At 56.3% G+C, this 21,938-nt stretch overlaps 1 protein-coding gene across 1 annotated transcript; it reads right to left on the reverse strand.

The window, feature by feature from the left end:
* Nucleotides 1-7,510: 7,510 nt before the first annotated feature.
* On the reverse strand, nt 7,511-10,506 carry NKX2-2 (NK2 homeobox 2). Its single transcript, XM_025399875.1, has 2 exons — nt 9,895-10,506; nt 7,511-8,969 (listed from the first exon to the last, which is right to left on the reverse strand). The coding sequence occupies exons 1-2, from the start codon at nt 10,151-10,153 to the stop codon at nt 8,407-8,409; spliced, it is 822 nt and encodes a 273-aa protein (XP_025255660.1). The 5' UTR covers nt 10,154-10,506; the 3' UTR covers nt 7,511-8,406.
* Nucleotides 10,507-21,938: the final 11,432 nt, after the last annotated feature.

Below are 21,938 nucleotides of genomic sequence, written 5' to 3' on the forward strand. Positions count from 1 at the left end.
GCATTCTGCGGCAAGCTCTGCCTCCTCCCCAAAGTCACGAAGCAGGAGTTCCAACCATGGCTCTCTCTGCTCAAAGCAGCTGGCTGTGCACTGGGTGAAAAGGACTGGCAATTTCTGAGAGATATCTTGTGGTCAGACCATCAAGTATCAGATCCTCTGTCACAGACACAAAAAGCTGATTCCTTTTGCTTTACCTTCTACATCTAACTATCCTTCATTTCAAACCCATTCCACACAATTCATCTTCCCCTACAGAGGCTGATGAGGTAATTCTTTTATTTTGTAACTAGCAGAGTTTAAAAAAAAATGGAGAGATCTGGAAGTAGATACTTAAGTAAAATTCCTTTTAATAATTCTTGTGGTTGGACACAGTGGCTCACATTTGTAATCCCAGTGCTTTGGGAGGCCAAGGTGGGAGGATCGCTTGAGGCCAGGAGTTGGAGACCAACCTGGGAAACACAGTGAGACCACATCTCTACATAAAAATAAAAAATAGCTGGGCATGGTGGTGCACACCTGTGGCCCCAGCTCTTGGGAAGGCTGAGACAGGAGGCTCTTTTGAGCCCAGGAGTTCAAGGATGCAATGAGCTATGATAGCATCACTGAACTACAGCCTGGGTGTCAGAGCGAGATCCTGTCTCAACAAAACAAAAACTTGCAAATCTCTCAGATTAGGGAGCCCAACACTATACCCAGAAGAACATGTTAACTTATTTTACCTTTTCCCCACATTAGACAAAAAGGTAATCATTTAATTAAAGCAGTAAGATGAATTGGCTACTTAAAAATCTTTTTTTTTTTTTGGTGCCCTTTATCATCCTATGGGGAGAGGGGAGTTGCTCATGTCATTGAAACCATGGAAGGCCCAGGCCCAGCAGTGAGAACAGGTATCAGAGTGTGCCCCTCAGGTAGACCCTCAGCCTACTCCCCCTCAGTTCTCAGGGGACACTCGCTGGCCAGGATGGCCACTTGGCACCCAGTGGAGGTGCTGGTATACATACAGGCTTCCCCGAGGATGCCAAGGGGTTGGCCCAGCCCCCACCAACCAGGATGGGACCTGGGCACTGGCTGCCAGAGAAGAACTGGCAGAACCCTGCCCCATGGAGTAGCCACCCAACTAACTGCCTTCTGCAGAGTGGGAGGGCATCTATGTCCTCCCCCACCCCTGCCCACTCTCCTGGAATAGGAGAGGATGCCGTGGTAGATCCCACCTCCACCCCCAGAATGCTTTTCTTTGTCAGAACACTGGCTTGATTATAAGATCGGGTGCTTAACTTCTCTGAAACAGGCTCTTCTGCAGAAGGACAGATTGGCTATGATGATCTGATTTGATGATGAGGAGAAGCACGGAGAAGGCGCCTGGCCTAGAAGGTGCTCAATACGTGGCATCAGTGATGGTCATCGTCTTCAGGTGCGAGAGAGGTTGGGGTCAGCGATCTGGGGCTTTCTTTGTATTGTTTTATGAAGAAAGGTAAAAATACCACAGGCGAGAACAAGCAACAAAGGGCGGACGGGATTTTTCATCTGTAGCTTTTAACTGATACTTTTAAGTATTGAGCTATTCTTTTGTTAGGACAGAACACGTTATTCCATTAGAAGGGAACATTTTGGGTTGGTGGAAGTGTTCCACGTCCTGCGTGGGGTGACAGTTACACGCATGTCACATCAGCAGCCTGAGGAGGGAGGGGAGAAGGACTGGATACCTTCAGCCTCTTCATCGCACTCCAGGCACCAAGTGCAAGGGCAGGGAGTTTTCATTATTTAGGGAATGCAGCCCTGGTGTAGAAGACACCTCGTGGGGATATCTCAAATCCCGCAGGTGCCTGAGCTGCGCTCCGCGCCCCAGCCGGGAAGCCTTTTCTTATCCAACCTCGCCGCCCCGCGGAAAGTCTGGGTACTGCAGACGCCCTCATCGGCCCACCGACAGCTGGTTTTGAAGCGGGGGCTTAGGAAAATAAAGGGGTCAGTGTTTGGAGCCACGATGCCTTTGATGTGAGGCGGTTCCACCCAACAATCAACGAATCAAGCTGTAACTGCAGGCCCTACTCTTGTTGGGGGGAGGACCTTGAGGAATGTCACACCCTTGTCCCCTACCCGCTGCCCCACGCCTAGCCTCTCAGAAAGGCACCAGGCGTGAGTGGAGTGCGAGGCGTCCACACCCTCGTGTCCTTTCCATTCCCGGACACCTCTGCACGCTAGCCGAGGCCTTAGCACGGAGTGAGGGTTGCCCGGGGTGCTCTACTGGGTGGGGGTGTTCTTGTCTCCCGGGCCCGGACCCCACGGTCCGGGTCGGCGCGGCGTCTCCCCCTGGCGACTGGACGGTGCCCCTGCCCCGCTTCCAGGCGGCGAACGGCAGGAGCCGGGGGTCCGGAGGGACCCGGATCCAGGGCGGGCGGAAGGCGAGGGTCTCTCCTTCCCAGAACCCCCGCCCCACAAACCTGCACCCAAACCGGGTCCCTCCTCCGCATCGCACCTGCGCTCCCCGGGCCGCCTCCCCACGCGGGCACTCACTCTCCAGGCCCTCGTAGCACCGCCCTCCCCGTGTCCACCCGCGGGGCCGACGCCGCCAGGGGCCCTGAGATTGCGGAGACCAAGCGCCCCGGCGCCTAGTGGGGTCTTCCCAGTGGCCAGAGCGCTCCTGGACCAGTCGGCTGTGGTCTACGCCCAAACACGATGGAAACCGGGGCTGGGACTGGCGGTGGTACGCACGTGGAGAAGAGGCACGGTAGGAAAACCACAGCAGAAGATAGGTCCACTCGCACCTCCCACGCAGCCGCGCACCCGCCGCCGTCTGACTCGCGGCTCTCCCCAAGATTCCGAGTCGCCGCCGCCTCCTGGCACCACTCACCCGGCTCCGACCGGGGCCGCGAGTCCGCTGATGCGCAGTTGCCTCCCGGCGGCTCCCGAGCTCGGCCCAGACCCGCGCGCAGAGACGCTCGGGAACGCGGGGTTCGGGCGCCTCCTGGCGGCGGCAGCAAGAGGCACACGCGCTGTTCTCCCGCCCGAGGGGGCGCGTGGAGCCGACGCGGGATCCGCGCGCGGGCCTTGACTGCAGGCCAGCATTTCTTCGCTTGCTCGGATGGCGGCGCTGAGGCCTATTCGCCTCTTTATTAATAACGATGCCTCAGGAGGGAAAAAACAGAACCTTTAAAAATCAGAGTGCGAGAGAGGAGTGTGTGTGTGTGTGTGTGTGTGTGTGTGTGTGTGTGTGTGTGTCTTGGGGCGTTGGTGAAAGCAATAAAACTCAGATCGCTTCCTTGGCGAGATAGCGGCGGCTATAATGCGCCGGGGGGATCAGGGGTTTATTTGCAGATCCTGGATAAAAGATGATATATCGACAAGGTTTAGAGTGTCACTGCGCCTGGCCTCTCAGGAAGCCACAAGTACATATTTCCTGAAATACCGCCCAGCACAGTATCTAATCCTCCCGCCACTTAACGTCAGCACCGCAGAAGCGCGCTCCCGGCTTCCTGGTTCTGGGTGGGGAGAGCCCAACTGGGAAGGATCTGGTGCGCCTAGACGCCCCCTCCCCTGGCCTCTGTCTTCAGTCCAAGTAATCACTTAGCGATGGGCCTTAATAAATACGTCTGAGAACTGTCCTTATGCTCGGTAAATATTGGATTAGCTTTTCAATGACCAGGCTCTTGAAAAGGCTCGAGAAATCCACACCAGGTCTCAACTAAGCCCAACAGTCAATAGGTAAGGAAATAAGTTATTTCCCAATCTGAGGTGGGAACGTTGAGAAGGGGGGCTTCCACTCTTACCAAATTATCTGATTCTACTAAATATGACCCTTGTACTAAATAGGAAAGGGGGCGCATCCAAGTTTCCCATTAGTCGGAATTTCCACCAGCTCAGTTCTGTTCATTAAGGGCTGAGTGACTTTGTGGGGAACATATCTGGGTTCCATTTTTTATTTCCACAGAGCTCAGCATCAACTATTTTTGTTTAGTACATATGGTTTATTTGGGGACTGCTTATGGGAGTTTTGACCTGGCAATGGCAGGGGAGAAGGCATGACCCAGATTATTTCCGACTGCCTCGCGCCAATTTGAACCGCTTAGAGGAGGCAAAAAATGAGCAAATTCCTTGGAAGCCCTGCTGTGTCTCCCTGGTACTGAATTTTGTAAGCACACGATACAGGAGACATTGAAAATTAAAGAGGAAGTATCTCCCTCCTCCAACATGGGGAGAGACGCTGTTGGAAGAAGTTTCTGAAGTGGTTTCCCATCGCACCAAGAGGCCAGTGGGATGGACCCCCGCGCGTAATTCAAATGAACCCGCGCGTCTTTAGCTCTTCGGGGTTGGTAACGAAGTGGCCCGGCCGGGCGAAAGTTGCCTTGGAACAGGCTGCAGCCCAAGTATAGTTGGGCCCGGGACTGAGCGGCGCCCTTGGCCTCTCAGAACCTTTCTCGCGGTGAGTGGAAGGGCAGCTCGGCGCGCGGGCCCTTCGGGGCCGGTGGGTTGCGAAATCAAGGGGGTGGATTTTCATCTACCCAGGAGCCGCTAAGCCCCTAGGGGACCGAGCATCACCCAGGCCCTGGGTACCCTGAGTTGCCTCCCGAGCCCCAGGACGACCCGATGGTGCAGAGCTCCCAGGCAGAAGTTAGTTTCCTGATACACACACAGGAGTGAGCAAAGTGGGCACAAGTGAGCCCAAACCCTGAAGGCGCAGGTTCGCGGACTCCCGTTCCAGCGTTAGCGTCAAGGAGAGAGAAGAAGAAAGGAAGGAGAGAAGTGAGGAAGAGAGAGAGAGAGAGATTATGAGAGTAAGAGATTATGAAAGTAGAGAAAGAGATTATGAGAGAGAGATTATGAGAGGAGAGAAAAAGAGAGATTTTGAGAGAGAGAATAAGAGAGATCCAGCTTTCAGTGTCACGGGGCCTAGGCGGGGCAAGCGCCCTCCGAAGCCATCAAAGACAGGGGTGGCTTTTTCTCCCCTCCTCCAACCTCCTCCCCAATAGATATAGCACGAATTTTTAATGCGTCTTCCTTTCACAGACAACAATACAGGGTTTGAAAGCCGGACACAATTTAGGTTTTGTGCGGGTCCCTCCTCGCGCTCCCTCGGCCCAGCTGGCCATATGGAATCCAGCATGGAGCCCGCGGATGACAAAGGGACCCAGTGACAGGCCCAACAAAACCCCAAGGAGACTTCTGCCTGACTCCGGGATTCACTGCCCGCGATAAGCGCGCTGAATGGTGCGGGGTGGGGCGGGGGGTGGGGGGCGGGCCCCTTCTCCTTCTTCCCCTCTCTCTGTCCCCTCGATCCTTTCTCTGTCTCTTTTTAATATGCACGCCTCTAACATCTCCGGCTCCCAGCTTTCCCATTGTGCGGTTTTGTACCGCCCGCTGTAGATTGGGCGAAGATAGACTGCTGAAGCGGACCCCGCGCCGGGTGCGCTCCCAGGGCGCTGGGGTTAGGGCCACACAGGGCTCCGCAGGCGCTTTTATTGACTCCGTGGGGACCCGAGGACAGAGAGAGGCGGGCGCCGGGCCCACCTCCCGGGCTCTCGGCCGGCCGCAGAAGCGCACACCCAGATTGCAGGCCCGTGGTCCTGGCCACCGCTCCAAATGTGTCTTCAATGAGCAAGCGGTGGAAGCCTGCCAGGGTGAGGACCTTCCACGCTTCCCCCTTCCTCTCTGGAAACCTGGGGGTCTCTTGTGATCATTCTCACCCTGGAAGCCCTGGGGCCTGGAAGAGTCAAAATTTCTTCAGGCCTTCTGACAACTCCGCTCCAAGAGACTTGAAACCCCCACATTTCCTCCCAGAGGATTTTGGGATTAGGGGAAGTTGCAGGTGGATGTTGAGTGGTTAGTACCAGGGCATGTTGGGCATTCAATTATTGCACAAAAAACTATTTGGGAGAAATTCGTTGGCCTTTCGAAACCGCAAGACATAAGCCCCCAAACATTGCCAAGGTAGTGTGGAGAACAAAGGGAGACCTTTTAGCATTTAGAAAAACTGCCCTTTCCCCAAGGATGAGCCTGGAGATGGGAAAGGACCTTTACTGGGGTATTAGAAAGACTCCCGAGCCCTCAATTATCCAGGGGCGGTGTGGAACGCGGGAATAAAGTGTCATCGCGTCCCTGGGCTTCTGCGCTGAGTGCTATCGACGCGCAGATTTGGTCGCACGGATAATCATGTTTGCTTTAGATATTGAATTAAACCTGATCATCAACTAGAGGGAGCGAGAAAGTCAGCTGGGACCGCTCCCTTTGCCCGGCCTCCTCATTGCCACACCACTCCCAGCCTTGATGGTGCAGCTTCGGAGAGAACAGAGATAGAATTTCCAAAACGCCGACTTTCAGTCCCCCGGCGTCTCACAGCACCCGCTGGGCTCTGAGCTACAGAGCCCCAAGTATTTTTAGAAACCCGCGAGGTAGAGGAGAACGGCTCGTCCTCCAGTTTGCCAGGCTTCCTAAGACGCTCCCCCGCGTGGCCAAGTGTGCGCGAGCATCAGCCAAGGAGATCTGCCCCCAGCGACAAGGGTGGGATGGAATCAGTTCCCCACCGGAAAGATGGATGCGCCCTTCCCGGGCGAGCCCGGGGCTGTGTGCCTGCTTCCCGTCCGGGGCGCTCACCGCACCCCCAAACCTCTACTTCCTAGCAATCCACCCAGTCCCATGCCCAGGGCTGACCTGCGGGGACCGCACACCGCCGAACGCTGGAGGGAAGGAGGCCCGGGATCCAGTCCCCGGAGAGAGGCCAGGAAGCCCGGAAAGGATGGGAGCGGAAGGGAAGGGGGAGGCACGGTTTTCTGGGATTGCCAAAGACTCTCGCTCCCTGGCTTCCTGGGGCCAAAGAGCCTAGAGAGGGCTGCAGGATCCCCTCCCTCCCCCGAGCCCAGGACCCCGCGTACTTCCCCCACACCCCCTAAGCCAAAGCCTAGCTCGCCCTGATCGCTCCCACCCCCGGCCTTAGCGGTCTCCTAGGTCAGCATCAGCCCGCAGACTTTGAAAAGGGGTGGAGATTGGGGAGAAGGCAGCCAGTCTTAACCTCAGACCCCCACCCACCCACTTTCTTAGCGTGAGATAAGTCAAACGCAACAAAGTGAAAGTCATCGAGTGTAGTGGCTTCAACAGCTTCTCAGGCTGAAGAAGCCACTCGTAGATTTGGGCCAGCGAGGGGGGTTTGCTCTCCTCGCCTTTGCGGCTCCCGAAGTCACTTTTCCTCCCGCAGCCGGACGCTGCCGCCCGGGGTTCAGACAGCGCGCGAGACCAGGGGAGAGGCCGGGCAGAGGGTGGGCGACCCTGGGCTTCGGGCCGACCGCTCGCAGGCCAGAAGCCGAGCGTTCCCGTCCCCGCCTCAACCCTAGGCGCGGGGTGCAGCCTGTGGTCTGAGGGGTCTGCAGCGGGAGCCCCGCCCGCCCCAGGGCCCCCGTGCCCCGGCCTCCCCGCCCGAGAGGAACCGCCCGTGGGAGCCCCGCGGGCGGCCAGGCCTGGTTCCCAGCCCCAGGCCTCCGGCCCGGCGCAGGGCGACAAAGTCAGACAAATGGGAGGGCAGGGCTTTTTTCTTTTTTTCTTTTTTAAACACAGGATTTTTATTAAAATTCTTATTTAAAAAATCGAAAGCTTTCTGCGCCCGGCGCTCTTGGGGAACTGCGCCGAATAGCTGAGCTCCAAGTTCAGGGCTCAAGGCCCGGAGGACAGGGCAGGGGGCTCCCTGCCTACAGGGTTTTCTTTTCCATATTTGAGAAATGTTTGCACAATAAAATAAAAAGAGAAAGGAAGAAAGCAGGGGAAAACGCAAACGTAACCAAAACCAAACAAACCACAAAGAAAGGAGTTGGACCCAGAAGGGAAACAGGCCCATCCTGAAGGTCATTTTGGCAACAATCACCACCGATATTTACAACGAAAAGCGAAATCTGCCACCAGTTGTCAGAACGTTTACATGGCCATAAATATTTAGCATTTTCTTATTTTTTTAAAAAAGGAAGAAATTCTCTATATTTTTAAAGTGTTCTCCACTTGCTTTAGAAGACGGCTGACAATGTCGCTACTCACACAAACATATTTTACAAAATTCACGAAAGCAGGGGTGGGGAGTCGGTCGTTTTCTCTTTTTCAAGTGACGACATTAACGCTGGGACGGTTTGGTCCCCCCGGGGAGAGGCAAAGAAGCGAAGCTGCGCAAACATTCTGTAAACACGGCGTAGAGTTCAGCCCTCTCCAAAGGTTCAGAAGGAGAGGCATGGGCAGAACTGGGTGGATGGAATCTGCCACTCCAAGGAGACGCAGGCAACCTCCCGATGCCTCCCTAATGGAGCCGAGAGTCAACTCGACTCCATAATAATAATTATAATAATAGTAATAACCACCATAAGGACCGAGGCCTCCTCGCCGCCACCGCCGCCAGGGTGGGGCCTGGGCCTGGGGCCGCGAGTCTCGTTGGGGCGGCGCTCACCAAGTCCACTGCTGGGCCTGGACCAGGGGGTGTGCTGTCGGGTACTGGGGGGTGCTGGCCGAGCTGTACTGGGCGTTGTACTGCATGTGCTGCAGCGACTGCGCGCTGTAGGCCGAAAAGGGAATGCCCGCCTGGAAGGTGGCGGCTGCCAGGTCCTGGGCTTTGAGCGCGTGGCACGGTTTGCCGTCCCTGACCAAGACGGGCACAGCCACCCGGCGCGGCGAGGGCAGGGGCGTCACCTCCATACCTTTCTCGGCCCGGGCGCGCTTCATCTTGTAGCGGTGGTTCTGGAACCAGATCTTGACCTGCGTGGGCGTGAGGCGAATGAGGCTGGCCAGGTGCTCGCGCTCCGGCGCCGACAGGTACCGCTGCTGCCGAAAGCGCCGCTCCAGCTCGTAGGTCTGCGCCTTGGAGAAAAGCACCCGCCGCTTCCGCTTCTTGCCAGCGTCCCCCCCGCCGCCCGGGGTCTCCTTGTCATTGTCCGGTGACTCGTCGGCCGAGGGCTCCGGGGACTTGGAGCTTGAGTCCTGAGGGGGCGCGCCTGCCGCCAGACCGTGCACTGGGGGGAGGGGGAGAGAGAAGCGCGTCAGGCGTCTGGAGGCCGCGCGCAGCCTGCACCAGACTCGGAGCACCCTGGATCCTCCGTGCGACCCTGGACCTCCGCGCCTGGCAGCCCAGCCCCGCTGCCTTTGCCGTGACCCCTGCCTTGCTCTACGCCTCACGAGGACGTCGGGGCCTCCCAGGGTAAAGAGGGAAATCCGCAGGAGTGGGGCCTAGGGGCTCGCATTTCAAGGGGCTCACATAGCGTGGGTGAGAATTTTGGGGGGAGTGGCGCACTGAAGATCATCGCGGGTTAAGGGCTCCGGCCCCCTTAAGCGGTTTCCTCTCCGGAGAGACGTGGGCAGATTTTTAAAAGAAAACCCCCACAATCCCAGCATTGATCGGCTTGGTCATTTAAGGCAGGTTTTTGGGGCTTTCGTTTCTGCTTTCGGGCCTTCTAGACACCCCCTGCACCGCACAAAGCGTCCTCTATGATCGCGCAGGGGGCAGGGTGAGCTATTTATACCCGGGCCACCCAAAGCCTCCCCACCCTCCACCCGTACCCGGACGAGGCTCGCTGACTACCTCCAGGGCGCCAGGCCAGTCCCTCCCAGCGGCCGGAGTCCGGGGGCTGCGGCTGGAGCCATCAGTCCCGGTTGACATCACATACCAGTCCCTGGGAGGTATAGCCCTTCTCCCTCTTTCTCCTTAATTTCTCGGGTTGAAAATAAATTTTGGAGACCAAGTTCTTTCCCGGAACTAAGGGGACTTGAAGAGGAGGGCAGAGGACATCCTATACAAGTGTTTAAAATCTTTCTAGGAATCCGGGTGAGGGGGTCTGGGCTTACATGGCCCCTTCCCTTTTCACTCCCAGCGTCCAGCCCAGGCTGCGGCCGCAGGAATGGAGGGGACCACGGCCTCGGCAGCCAAGTTTTGCTACTTACGGGAGTACTGGAGGCCCTCGGTGCTGGCCAGCCAGCGCGTGTACGGGTTGTCGCTGCTGTCGTAGAAGGGGTTCTTCAGGGGCAGGCTCTGCACCGCGTCCAGGGCGCCCTGCCCCAGCGGCCCGGCCCTCTTGGCTGGCTCGGGCCCCTCGTTCTCTTCCTCCGGCCCTTCGGCCACAGAGCCCTCCTCATCGTTGGTGTCCGGCAGGTCTAAGATGTCCTTGACCGAAAACCCCGTCTTTGTGTTGGTCAGCGACATGGTTCCAGACCCCAAAATTTATGTCGCAAAGTTGTAGCTTCACTTGGTCAATTCGTGGCGCTCCCCAGCCCCGGCGGGCGGGGGAGGGGGGAGCTGGGGGGAGGGACTGGGGGAGGGGAGGGGGGAATTGGCTTTAATTATTGGGATAATTATTATTTTTAAAAAGAGAAAGAAACTGGGGATGGGGAGGAAAAAAATGAAGCCCAACCCAGTGCCTCTGTCTTCTTTGAAAGCACTCGGAAATGGACGCAGGGAGCCGGGCGGCCTGCGCGCCGAGCGCCGCGGGCCCCGGCCTTAGTTTGTAACTCCAGGAGGGGTGCCAAGGCGGCGTCAGCTTGGGCTCAGGCGGCCGCTCGGCGCGCGGTGGCGGCTGGTGGCGAGGAAAAAATGGGCCATTGCCCGAGCGATCAGTCCATATAAGGCTGGGCTCCACTCACGAACCTGGGGAGGGGGGGAGAGGGGGAGAAAGAGAGGGAGGGAGGGAAAGAAAGAGGGAGGGAGGGGGAGGGAGAGAGGGAGCGGGAGAAGGGTGGAAAAAAGGGGGAAGAGACATTAAAAACGCAAAGGTTGGCCACGTGTGGGCGGGTCTTGGGAGTCAAGTGGATGAAGACAGTATTTGCAGATGTGAAATTGTGGGTTTTGGGGAGCTCCGCGCTCCCAGCCAACGGCCCTCTAGAGCAAGATGAGAGGTGTAACGTGTCAATTAATTGCAAAGACGGGGCGAGCCTTTTTTTTTTTTTAAACCCAGTATTTACATACAAAGGGCCACCGCGTCGCTCGCGAGTCCACACACTTGAAAGGGCCGTTTTAACAAATTGCATCTTAAAAAAGGTGGGGGTGGGGAGGAGGAGGAGAGAAAACAAAACAGAAACCAGGAGGAAGGAAAAATCCTCTTTAACATTCACCGGTTCCTACCTCCCCGCCCCCGCGCACCCACCCCCAGCAAGCCGGAAAATTGGCGATTTGTGGCTCCTTTGGAAAAGGGGGAGGGGGCGAAGGCCGAGCTGCGGAAATCTCTCCTTTCCATCGCTGGTGGTTCCCTAAACAAGATCCGGTTCAAATGGCAAGAGCCCAACTTCTGTAAGCCTCCTAGGTCAATATTTTGGTTGAGGCTTAAGGATGAGTGCTAGAAATGACAAGGCAAGTAATTGATTCCAGTTAACCGCGAGAGAGCCCGAAACCCAGGAGAGAGCTCCGCTCCGGGCGGGCCAGAGCCACCATCAAGCGACCCGCCCCCTTCCAGCCGCCCTTTATTTGCTAAAGACTCATTTATTTCCTTCACTCCGCCTCCCCCTACCTCCCACCCCTAACCCCCCGCCTCCACCTCTTTGCGGCCAAGGAGGACGCGCAGTTCACTTTCTGCTTTGCGGGCGGTCCCGGGGAGGGCGGGGTAAGAGTGAGGAGCTCTAACTTCGGCTGGGGTCGGACCCTGGCCCCGCTGCCTCTGGGCTCTGCGGGCCTCTTTCCCCGGGTGGAGGAAAGGGCAGACGGCCCTGCTCTTTCCTGCCCTCTATTATCCTTCCCTCTCCGGTCCCCTCCCTCTCCAGCCTCCGGCTAGAGGTGGAGCAGCGGGAAGGCGGCTGGGCGGGATTGCGGAGGTGGGGGTGGGGGTTGTGTCTCCAGCCTGGGTGAGGACCCAGAAAGCTGCGGGGGAGGGGGGGTTGCTGGGTGGCCCGACGATGCTGCGTTTTCTCCCCCGTTTTCTTCTCCCACGCGAGTTCTTTAGTGTGGTCTCCTTTTGGATGCCCTGGGCGCGTTCGGAGTACGCGCTCCACGTTTCCAGGTTAAGTCAGGTTAGTGTGAAGTTTCCAACCACTCTCCGCTCTGGGAACTGAACTTTCCCGGGACTTGCACCTCCTCCTCGGCGCTGGGGTTGGAAAAGACCACGCCGCACTCATAGTTAAAAATTTTTTTTGGGGGGGGTGCGGGGAGGTAGAATGGCTACCTGATGCTCGTTCGCCCCAGACGAGTGTCAGGAAGGAGCTTTGTCTGGGGGCGGGGAGGAGCACAGAAGGCCGCCCCTGCGGGGTCCAGGTCTAGTCTTCCCACAACCTGGACTGCCTGGGCTCGGGTCGAGCTGAGCGCGCGGGCGCCGAGTCCTCCTTGGGCGCAGCTGCCGCGGCCGCCGCCGCGCCCCGGCTGCCCCCGGGTTGCCAGCGCCGGGTGAGGGCACCTCTCCCTTAGCCGCTCGGCGGCTTTCTGCAGCCCTCGCTGCCTCGTCCCCAGTATGTGACGTGGGTGACAATGGCCCAGGTTAGAGCGAGCCCCTCGTCGGCACGTCCTGGGTGGTCGGACCCGGGCAAACACAAATACAAACCGATTGCTAAGCTGCGGACAATGAGCGAAATGTAGACAAATGTCCCGCTCCCGTTGGAAGCCTTTGTCCCAGCTCGGTTTTTGCATTTATTTCAGTGGCGAAATAATACATGATTGACGCTCTCTTTCAATGTGTCCTAACTGTTTGGAATAAATCTAAGGTTGTTCCTAGTTGTCATGGCATTCAACCCTTTTCAATGGACTATCTCTTCATTCATTTCTGAATCCGTCCACAATATTAAGGAAACCCCTTCATGTGGACGCTCCCCGATTCCTCTTTCTCCTCCTACTTTTTCTTTTCTCCTTTCTCCCCCTCCTTACCCCCTTTTTTTTCTCCTGGAAGAATTAGAAACTGATGCGTGTTCCTCGAACCTATTACTTTTCGTGCTTTTTTTTTTTTTTCTCGCTTTCCATCTCTGTCTTTCTCAGGCCTTCCCACCCGCCCCTTTCACGTGGGAGCTCGTCGCTCTGCCCCGTCGGAGGAGGGAAGTTGGTTCTCCAGGAGTCGGGAAGCGCCGAGTTTGGATCCAGGGGCGGGGGTGGGCCTGCCACTGCTATTGTTACTCAGTTGCTAAATAAATAACTGGTGAGAAAAAAAGTTTCTCATCCCAAGCGTTGCAGCAAAGACCCTCCTTTTGTTCCTCCTCTTATTCCTCAGTCCTAAGGGGGTGGAGGCTCTCTTGGGGACCAGGGCAGCCACCAGGATGGGGGCCCAGAATAGGGCCTGGTTGGGCCAGGCAAATTCTTGGGTCGGGTGGCAAAGGGGTCTTTGGCAGCAAGTGTCGTTTCTCGCATATCCCCAGAGCCATCGTAGGCGGGGGAGTGCCCGCAGAGGCCTCCCAAAGCGTGTTCATTTCTTCAGCTGGGAGCCACCTCGCTGAAGTTCCATGTAGTTCCCAACTTCTCTCCCCCTGCCCCAGCATAGTGGGCCTTTCTTCCCAGGATCTAAATCAGCACCGCTGCTACTGATCAAGTCTCCTCCCCTCACCCGTGGGAGCCTGCAAGGTCCCCAGAGCACCTGAGAGAGGATTGCTTTCCTAGGGGAATCCTGGCTCCTGGAATTAATCATGGGGAAGGGGTGCCGCCATAGGCGCCTAGAGAAGGAGGCCCTCAGCCCAGTTCTCAAAGGCCGAGTTTGCCCTTGCGCTTGCCCCTTAGCCTCAATGACCAGCCGAATCCTTCTGGGTCTCAGCTTGAGGTGTCCTCTTGCCGGAGCACCGGAGACGCCCTCTTCCCCTGCCCTTGCAGGCCGCCGGCCCCTCCTACACTCTCACCCCAGCGACTCTTCCAGTTTTTCTTTTCCCTGGCCTGGGGCAGTTGGGCAGGGAGGGAGAGAACTGGAGAGAGCTTCGGCCTTGCCTCCTCCGCGATCGGTGCTGCCGGGTCCACAGCACTCAGCCTCTCCCGGGACCTCGAGACTCCATTTCCCCATCACTTTTTCGCCCGTGTGGTTCCAGCGTCCGTTTCCAGAGCGTTAACATTTGCAATTGAAAAGGCGCAGGGAGACCGCTGGGAGGCCCGTAATTGGAGGGGAGAAACTGGGCTTGTTAGTGGAAGATCATAAAATGCAAGTCCCCCAGGAGCGGCCTGTGGACGCCGGGAGGCCTGCGCAGACCCAGCTGGCGGCCAGGGCAAGTCCTGTACCCAGAATGCAGTCCAATGTCTCCTCAATTTCTTGGGCCCGGCTTGAGCCCAAAGGGCCTAGGGGCCAGGGGCCAAAAGCACCTTTTCTGCCCCAGTTAAACAGGTGATTGCATCCTGAGGACTCCCCAAGAGGCCTCCCCGCGAGTACCACAGCTCGGCCTTTTAGAGCTCGGGAGCTTCTGTTCCCTGCGATCCCGCACACCCCGAAGACTGAGAGGCCCTGCCCCACTCGCTTCACCCTCCGGAGAGTTCTTCAGTAACGGCCCACCACCCCCACCCTGTCAGCGTCTGCCTGCACCAGTTTCAGCTCCACTTGGATGACCTCTCGTCTCCCCCACTCTGCATTCTTTAGTAAATTCTTTCCAGGTACCATCTTGCACCCAAGCGAGTTCAATGTCCTCCAATCCGTCAAGTTTGGGTTTGAGCTTTGGGCTCAGCTGCCGTGGTCTGGAGACCTGGTAGGTACTCTGCAAGATGCCTCGTTCTGCTGCGTGCTTGGGGAGGAAGTTGAGGCGGGTGCTGGAAGTTCTGAACCCAGCTTGCCCCGGGCCAGAGGAGATTTGCTTGGCGTCTCCTTAGCGTCCCGAACACCGCACACCCCTGCTGGGGTCACCTGAAAAACTAGATCCTCCAACTCCATCTTTATTATCTGCATTGGGACTCCAGGTTCCGTACACATCTCTAACTCTATTCATTCTTCCTAGATTGAGAACGGATGCATTGGGAGTCCTAGGCCCGGGAGAAAGGCAAGAGAGGGGAGGAAGAGAACCTGTGCCCCTGGACCCTAGAGGAAAGCCTCTCTCGCTCTGCTGCTCTGGGTTCCGCAACAAATTGAGTTCGGGCTCAGGCGTCTGGAGCAGGCGCGGGGAGGCTGAACAATCGCCGGAGGCCCGGGAGGGGAGGCGAATGTACACAGGCTAAGTGGCCCCACTCCAGGACAAGTGGCCCTCTAAGTCGGCCCAGTGTTTACCTGTTTACTTTCCCAGGTAGCTCAAACACGAGCGCCTTTTCTGCGCTCCAGGGCACGGGGGCCGCCCAGAGGCACCCTGCGTTCCCGACTGCTGCCCTCCCGTGCCTCAGCTTTACGCCCCCTGTTGGGGAGGGGGGGTGCGCTCTAAACAACAGCAAACCAGGCAAGAAAGGAAGATACAGGAGAGAGCAGGCGAGGCCTCTGCACACCCCACGGAGGGGAGCCTTTCTTCTGCCTGTGGAAGAAGTGGGCTCCGTGGACGGCATTCGACCCTCCCCGCATTTCTGTTCTAGGCACCTCTTGGGAGGCGGCGCTCTGTTCGCATCCTTCCCTGTTCAAGCCCGTGGTGAAAGCTTGCAGTGCAGGTACCTGGTCCTCCAGGGGAGTTAAGGGCAGAAAAAGTCTTCGGAGGTGGGGGATGGGGTCTTGGGGCCTGCTCTAAAGAGGGGGCGACCTTGAGGAGCCCAAAGCTTCAGCAGCCCTAGGCAGCACCCCTCACACTCCCCACCCACAAAACCGCTTCCAATCATTAAACACACAAGGTCTTTTCCCTTTATTTGGAAACACTAATTTGTTTGACTTCATTTCATTTCTTCGCCTTTTTTTTTTGGAATGAAAAAGGGTTGAAAAGAAACTCCTTTCCTGGTACAGTATGTGGCTGAGCTCTCAGGCCCTCGCACATCCCATCTCAGATAACAACCTTCAAGTGGATTAGTTTATTGTCTGGTTAGCGCCAAGGTGCAAGCGTTTGTCTTCATTCACTCCGGAAACAAAGCGCGTTGCACCTTCCTGCTCCAGCAAGGATTAACGGCGCGGACACAAAGGTTTTGTCGGAGGGGGAAGGTTTATTTTATCTTAGGTTGGAGACTCAGAGCGTGGCATGCACTTGAAATCAATGGGGAAGGAAAATGTCACCCAATCTGGTCCCTGAGTGTGGCGATAAAGACGTTCACCTTAAGGATGGCATCTCCAAAACAGCCCCACTTTGGCTTTGCCTTCCAGTGTGGGAGCAGGGACTGCAGGAAGCAGAGCTGTCAGCTCTCACGTCCTGGATGAAAGAAATCGGGGAATATTACCCTGTGCTGGGACTTTTCCTAACCAGAAAATGAAAATCAGTCCCAGCTCCAATTGTCCTCAACTTCTGCCCCCGGAGAAGGAAACAGGGTCATAGGAATTCCCTTCTGTCTGTGGGATGGCAGAGCGGAGTCTCTGGGTTGGGGAGGCCTTAAGCTGTGTGAGCCTGCAACTTTGGAGAGGCCAGACCATGCCCCGCAGATCTCTGGCAGGAGAGACTCACAGCCATTGGGACAGGTGGAAGAGAAAGTGGGCATTAGTGTGAAAAGAAAGGAAATCTCAGCCAGCTTTGGGTTCAAGCCTAAGGTGAGTTTTTTTTCCCCCTTTGATCCATATTATATTAACTCTTTAAATTGCCCCAGGAAGGGAAGAATGAGTGGATGCCTCCCAGATGGACAATCTTCCCAAGTCAACTAAAAAGGAGTTGGGTAGATAAGTTCTCTAGACCCAGAGACTGAGTTCAGATTCTGTGTCTGAGGGAAAATCCCCACCCCCTTCCTCCAGAGGGGCAGGAACCCCACTGATGCCACTGAGAGAAGAACTGATCCTGGGACCTAGAGCCCGGAGATCCCTTCGATTAATTGTGGGTGCAGGAGGAAGGCATCCAGGTGAGCTCCCTTCTCTCTATTCTTTTTCAAGGCAAAATATACAACACTTTCCCAATTATCTGCCTCCCTCCCATCACAAAAGGGGCAAGTATCTCCCGAGGATGTAAATAGTAATAGAAATTAGTATTTGTCTTTCTATTAATCAGTCTCATTGTGTGGGCATAAGACCCTGCGGGCATATGTTAGGACTTTGATAAATGCACTTTAATGAGATCTTTAAAAATGCATCCAATAAAATAAAAGACGAAGAAAGCCGTTTAACTTTCATGGATGTTAAATTGAACAAGAACTGTGGCTCCGGGCACTCTACAAAATGGAACCGGCCTCCCTCCAATATTTTCTTTAAAAACGTAGCTTTAAGCCCCCCTCGGGCCAAATAAGCCTGTCCCAACCAATCCGTTATCACTGGTTTATTGGGGAACCAAACACCACGTCCCCCCGGGCGAACCCCTTCGCTTTATTCGTTCGCGCTGCTCTAATGATTAAATATGTTACAATGAGATTACGCATCGTCAGTGTTGCCTTCAGGAACGTTCTTTCAGCCAAGCCCGACCTTCCCTGGATGAGGGCGATTTCAATAAGGGAGATTTGGGTTTCTCCAGGAAACACGCGCTGAAAGCACTCTCTTATCTGAATTTACTTCTTAACACGTGACAAAATCATTACCACAAGACTTTGGAAAACAAACGGCTCTCCTAACCGGTTAGCATTCAGCACTTTAAGCTGGGTCGGGCAGGCTGATGTGAAAAGTAGTTGTCGGTGGCGCGGGGAAGGCACGCTCTTAGCTCTAGCTAGGGGCTGGGTCTGGGAAGGACAGGGAAATGCACCCTCGGGCCCTCCGGCACAGAGAGGGGGTTCCTCGGGCTCTCTCTCTCTCTCTCTCTCTCTCTCCAATGTAGAGGTCCACAACTTATCCCTAGACGCAACGTCCCCTTTCCATCCCCAAGAGCCACCAAAGTCAAGGAGGCGCCAGAGGAGCTCCAAAGGGCCTCCTGGTAATGTGTGTGTGTGTGTTGTGGGAGGAGGTTGGGGCGGAGGGGGCGCCCCTCGGAGACAAGGACCCCACCGAGGTTCATTTCTGATCCTCTGGCGATCTCTACTGACACAAATGAGAACTGTCCGGCGCCGGGCGTGGCCCGGGCGACACTCGACACCCAAACTCCAGGCTTCAGTCGCTCTCTGCAGAGACCTCAGTCACTGCTCGGGCCCTCAGCCCGGCTCCTCCTGTTTGCGACTCCCGCCACTTGCCCTCCTGCTCATCACCACCGTCCCCTCACGTCCCAGTTTCGGCTGAGGAGAAGCCCGTGTCTCCACTGGGCGCCATCTCCAAATTACCTTCGGGACTTCTGCCTCTGTCTCAATCCCCGATCCCGAGCCCCCCGCGACGCACAGGGTCTACTTACCCGGTGGACTTGTGTGCAGCCGCCGCCCCTTCCTCACCGCAGCCCCGCCAGCTGAGGCGCAACCGGCCCCGCGCAATGGGGAGGGAGCTAGCCAGGCGCTCCGCGCGCCCGCTCCGCCTCCTACTCCCGGAGCTGCGGCGACAGCCCCGCCGCATTTCAAGGCGCGTCTTTATCTAGTCCTCCACCTACCCGGACCCCCCTCTCTCTGCGCCCTTCCCCCACCGCGCGCCCTACCAGGCGGGGCTCAGGGGACCGCAGGCGGGGACCGCCGCGGGGACCGCGCCCCTCCCTCCTCCTCCAACCCCCAGCCCCGCACTTTCCTAGCCCCTGGGACAGTACTGCTTTCCCTGACCGCACTGAAAAGTGCGCAGCGGCGGGAGCACCTGGCCTCGGCGGCAGGTAAAACTTTTCCTGACTGCAGGCGCTACAGAGGGGCCCTGCCCGTCCTCCAGTGCTCCCCACTCCCGCCGTGATCCGCGAAGTCGGGGAGAACTTCGGAGGTCCCGCACTTGCCCACCTGCTGCGTCCGTACTACGCAGCTTGGGGACCGATCCGAGTCAGGACCCGGGAGAGCGAGGGGCGCGTAACCGGGGTCCGCCGTGAACCCGAGCCCCGGCGCCGCTCGGCGGCGACGGCGGTGCACCGAGACCCCTTTCTGCTGGCAAGCCACTGGGACTGTGCCCGGAGCGCGTTCCCGCGCCGGGTGGCTGCGGCAGGAGAACCAGACAGTCCGCGCCTGGCAGCGAGGGCGACGCCGGGCTTCCTCCATCGCCACCGCGGGGCTCGGCTGCGGGTCTCGGGCTCCGCCGGGCGCCCTGCGCCACCCCCATCCCGCGTCCACCGGAAACGCGCGCGAGCTGGAGGCTCACCTGGAGCGCGGCTGCGCCGCTGGAGCCTCTGCTGGGCTAGCGCGCAGGTCGCGGCCGCTCTTTATTCCGAGTCGCGGGCGGCTGCGGAGTCGCGGGCGCTCGGGCGGCGGCTCGACGCGGCCGGCGAGCGCTCCCCCTCCCGGCTCCTGGCTCCTGGCTCCAGGCTCCGGGCCCAGCGGCCCCACCCTCCCAGCTCCGGCCCCGCGGCCACAGCGCAGCCCCAGCGGAGGGGGCCGCTCCCCCGCGTCGCGCGCGCTCTGTTTGTTTTCCTTGCCGGACTGACGTGAGTCAAAATATTGGCCATATGTTCAGCGGTAATAAATTGGGTATGAGCGCAAACACACTTGGGCTTCGATGGCTCTTTCAGTTGCCACATGGTCGGCTTTGCGGGGAGAGGGCTTCCACCCCTGCCTTGGCCCACTTCCCCCAAACGCGCCGGTTGGTTCCCTCCCTCCAGCGACCCTCTGAGCTGGAGATCTAGGGCCCTAGGTCTCTCCTGACCCTCGCCCCTCCTCCGTCCCCAACAGTGTCTTGGACTCAGCAGCTCCTGGTAAGCCCGGACTGCTGGTTAACAAGGTCGCCATCTATAAATTACTCCGTCGCTAAGACGCCATAAAACCAAAGGGCCAGATGTGGCACGTTATTTATGTGTGAAACCGCGTTTACACTAGATACGCGGATCCAAGGCCGATAGCACGACTTTGCGGGAGGTCACAGACCTCTCGCCCAGGCTCCAGGCTCCTCCCACAGCACGATCTCCTCTCCAGGTTGACGGGTGTCGGTCTTCCCGGGAAAGAGATTCACCCCGGCAGCCCGGGAGGAAAGTGATTTCAGTGCGCTTGTGCCAAAATGCCACCTGTCCAGGATTAGAGGCAGTCTCTGGGGTTTATTTCCTTAGCTTTCCTGTTTCCCCTGCTCTTGCCTTCCTTTTATTACAGGCCCCTGGGAGGGCCTGTATTTTCCAGGAGGTTGATACGTTTCATGGGACCTAGGTCTGACACAGCAAGGGTAGTGTTTGAAAGCTAGAGATGCCCAACTCTGTGGGTGGGTGAGATTTGAGGGTGGGGTCTCCTGAGCCCTGAGGGAAGGATTTTGAGAAGTGGAGCAGTTCACCTGGCTGAGGGAGCACCTGAAATTATTCTTGCCTCCAGCCGGTGGTCGACTCCAGTGTCGCATGTCACCTGCCTTATTTAAATTGAAGGGCAGCCAGAGCACTGGGAGAGGCAGCCCTGGCCTCGAATATGGAATCCGGTGGCCCTGGGTGCTGCAGGAAAGGGAAGTAAATACTCTGTCCTAATAGAAAATAATCTTTTTGCTTTCCTTCTTCAGAAGGCGGCCTCAGGACTGCATGTCCCCAAACTGGTCACCTCGCACTTTGCTCACATGAATTCATTAAGAGTCATTGTCTCTCCATTGCCATTATTTTACTATTTCTTGAAGTGAACCAAATTCTCTCTGTGGTTAATAAGCACTGAGCCAGACCCCCTACCTTCATTTTCATCTTCAAAACACCTGGGGTTCCCTGAATGACATCTTTCTTCTGGCCAAGGAAAATAAGAGATGAAAAATGTTGCCCTACTGCAGGGAAAAACATAAGCATTTGACTTTACTATTACCAGTTACCCCAGGTCTGTGTTCACTGGATAACTGTCCTTAGGTGGCTGTTAAGGGTGGAAAAATGATGCTGTTGAAAGAGGGTGGGAGAGGAGGGAGAACCAACATAGACTGGGAGTAGGGAGGAAGACCCATTTGATAGAGGCAAAAAGAGCTATAAAATGAACCTCTTAACCTGAAGTGCTGAGCAGGAACAGTGACTCTCTGGGTTTGCTCTCTTGGGCCTTAGATGAGCTCCTAGAAAGCTTTAGTTAACTGCGGAAAAACCTGGGGCTACTCTCAGGCCTGCAGTGGTGGTTGATCTTGGGAAATTATACTGTTTTTCACTCTTTTTTCTTGGATTTTTACATCTTTATTTATGGTTAAAAACCAAACTATAGGGTTTGCTTTTGGGTTTACATTACCTCCAAGTGGAAGCGCTGAGATCACAGATCAGTTGCTTCTTTGGGTGAAAATATTGCTTCATGACCAAAATTAGACAAGGGGATTTGAAGGCAGGCCTTCACATTTGTAGCCTTCATGGGAATGGGTGTCTTTGTCTAACAAGTGTCCCGTGAAGAGGCTCATGCTTTCTTCCTGCATGTACCACAGATATGTGCTAGGCAGAGGACTGAGATGCAGACAAAGAGCTTAGAAAGTCAGTGTCTGGTGCTCCCAGGATGGAAAACTGAGAGACACGAAGCAAAGAGTACATCAAGTCAGGCTTCACATAATTCCCTCGTTAGGAAAACCCATTTTAAACCAGCAAATGTAGCAGGGCATCTACAAGGTAACTGATAATAAAAATCCATGACAAAGAAGATGCAGTGGGGAGCAAGCATAAATGAAATACAACTACTTAGATACAAATCCTGTGTCTTCTCTGTGGGCTTATTCAGCAAGCCAGTGCTAAACTTCATACATTACACCCTCCAACCTTAACAGATTGCATGCTGTTCCACCATTTTTTATGCTATTCTTACTTCAGAAACATTCCAGTCCTACTCATGGACTCAAAATTCACAGACTTTTCATACTGGAGAAACCTTCCTCCACGAAGCTCCCCCCAGAGGCACCATCAGCTACAGTTGTTCCTCTCCAGGAGTGACCAGTTCTCACTTACAAATCAATGCACAATCAGCTGAAATACATACTCTAGCATGTTTTGACTTGAACTAGGATATAATGGGATTGTCTTGAAACTAGTTATTCCAAGGTCCTCTCATGGAGGAGTTCTTGCTTGTTATAGCTGTTGGCACTGCTACGCAGTTGATTCAATTAAGGAAGCTAAGTGTCTTGCTCACACCT

This window comes from Theropithecus gelada, chromosome 10 (assembly GCF_003255815.1).
Source record: "Theropithecus gelada isolate Dixy chromosome 10, Tgel_1.0, whole genome shotgun sequence".
Taxonomy (NCBI): domain Eukaryota; kingdom Metazoa; phylum Chordata; class Mammalia; order Primates; family Cercopithecidae; genus Theropithecus; species Theropithecus gelada.

What these genes read in the sequence shown, in the direction of transcription:
- NKX2-2 (XM_025399875.1), bottom strand. Translation starts at nt 10,153, where the DNA reads ATGTCGCTGACCAACACAAAGACGGGGTTTTCGGTCAAGGACATCTTA. An exon ending in CGAGGGCCTCCAGTACTCCC is followed by an intron (nt 8,970 to 9,894) that starts GTAAGTAGCAAA and finishes CCCTCCCCCCAG; the next exon opens with TGCACGGTCTGGCGGCAGGC.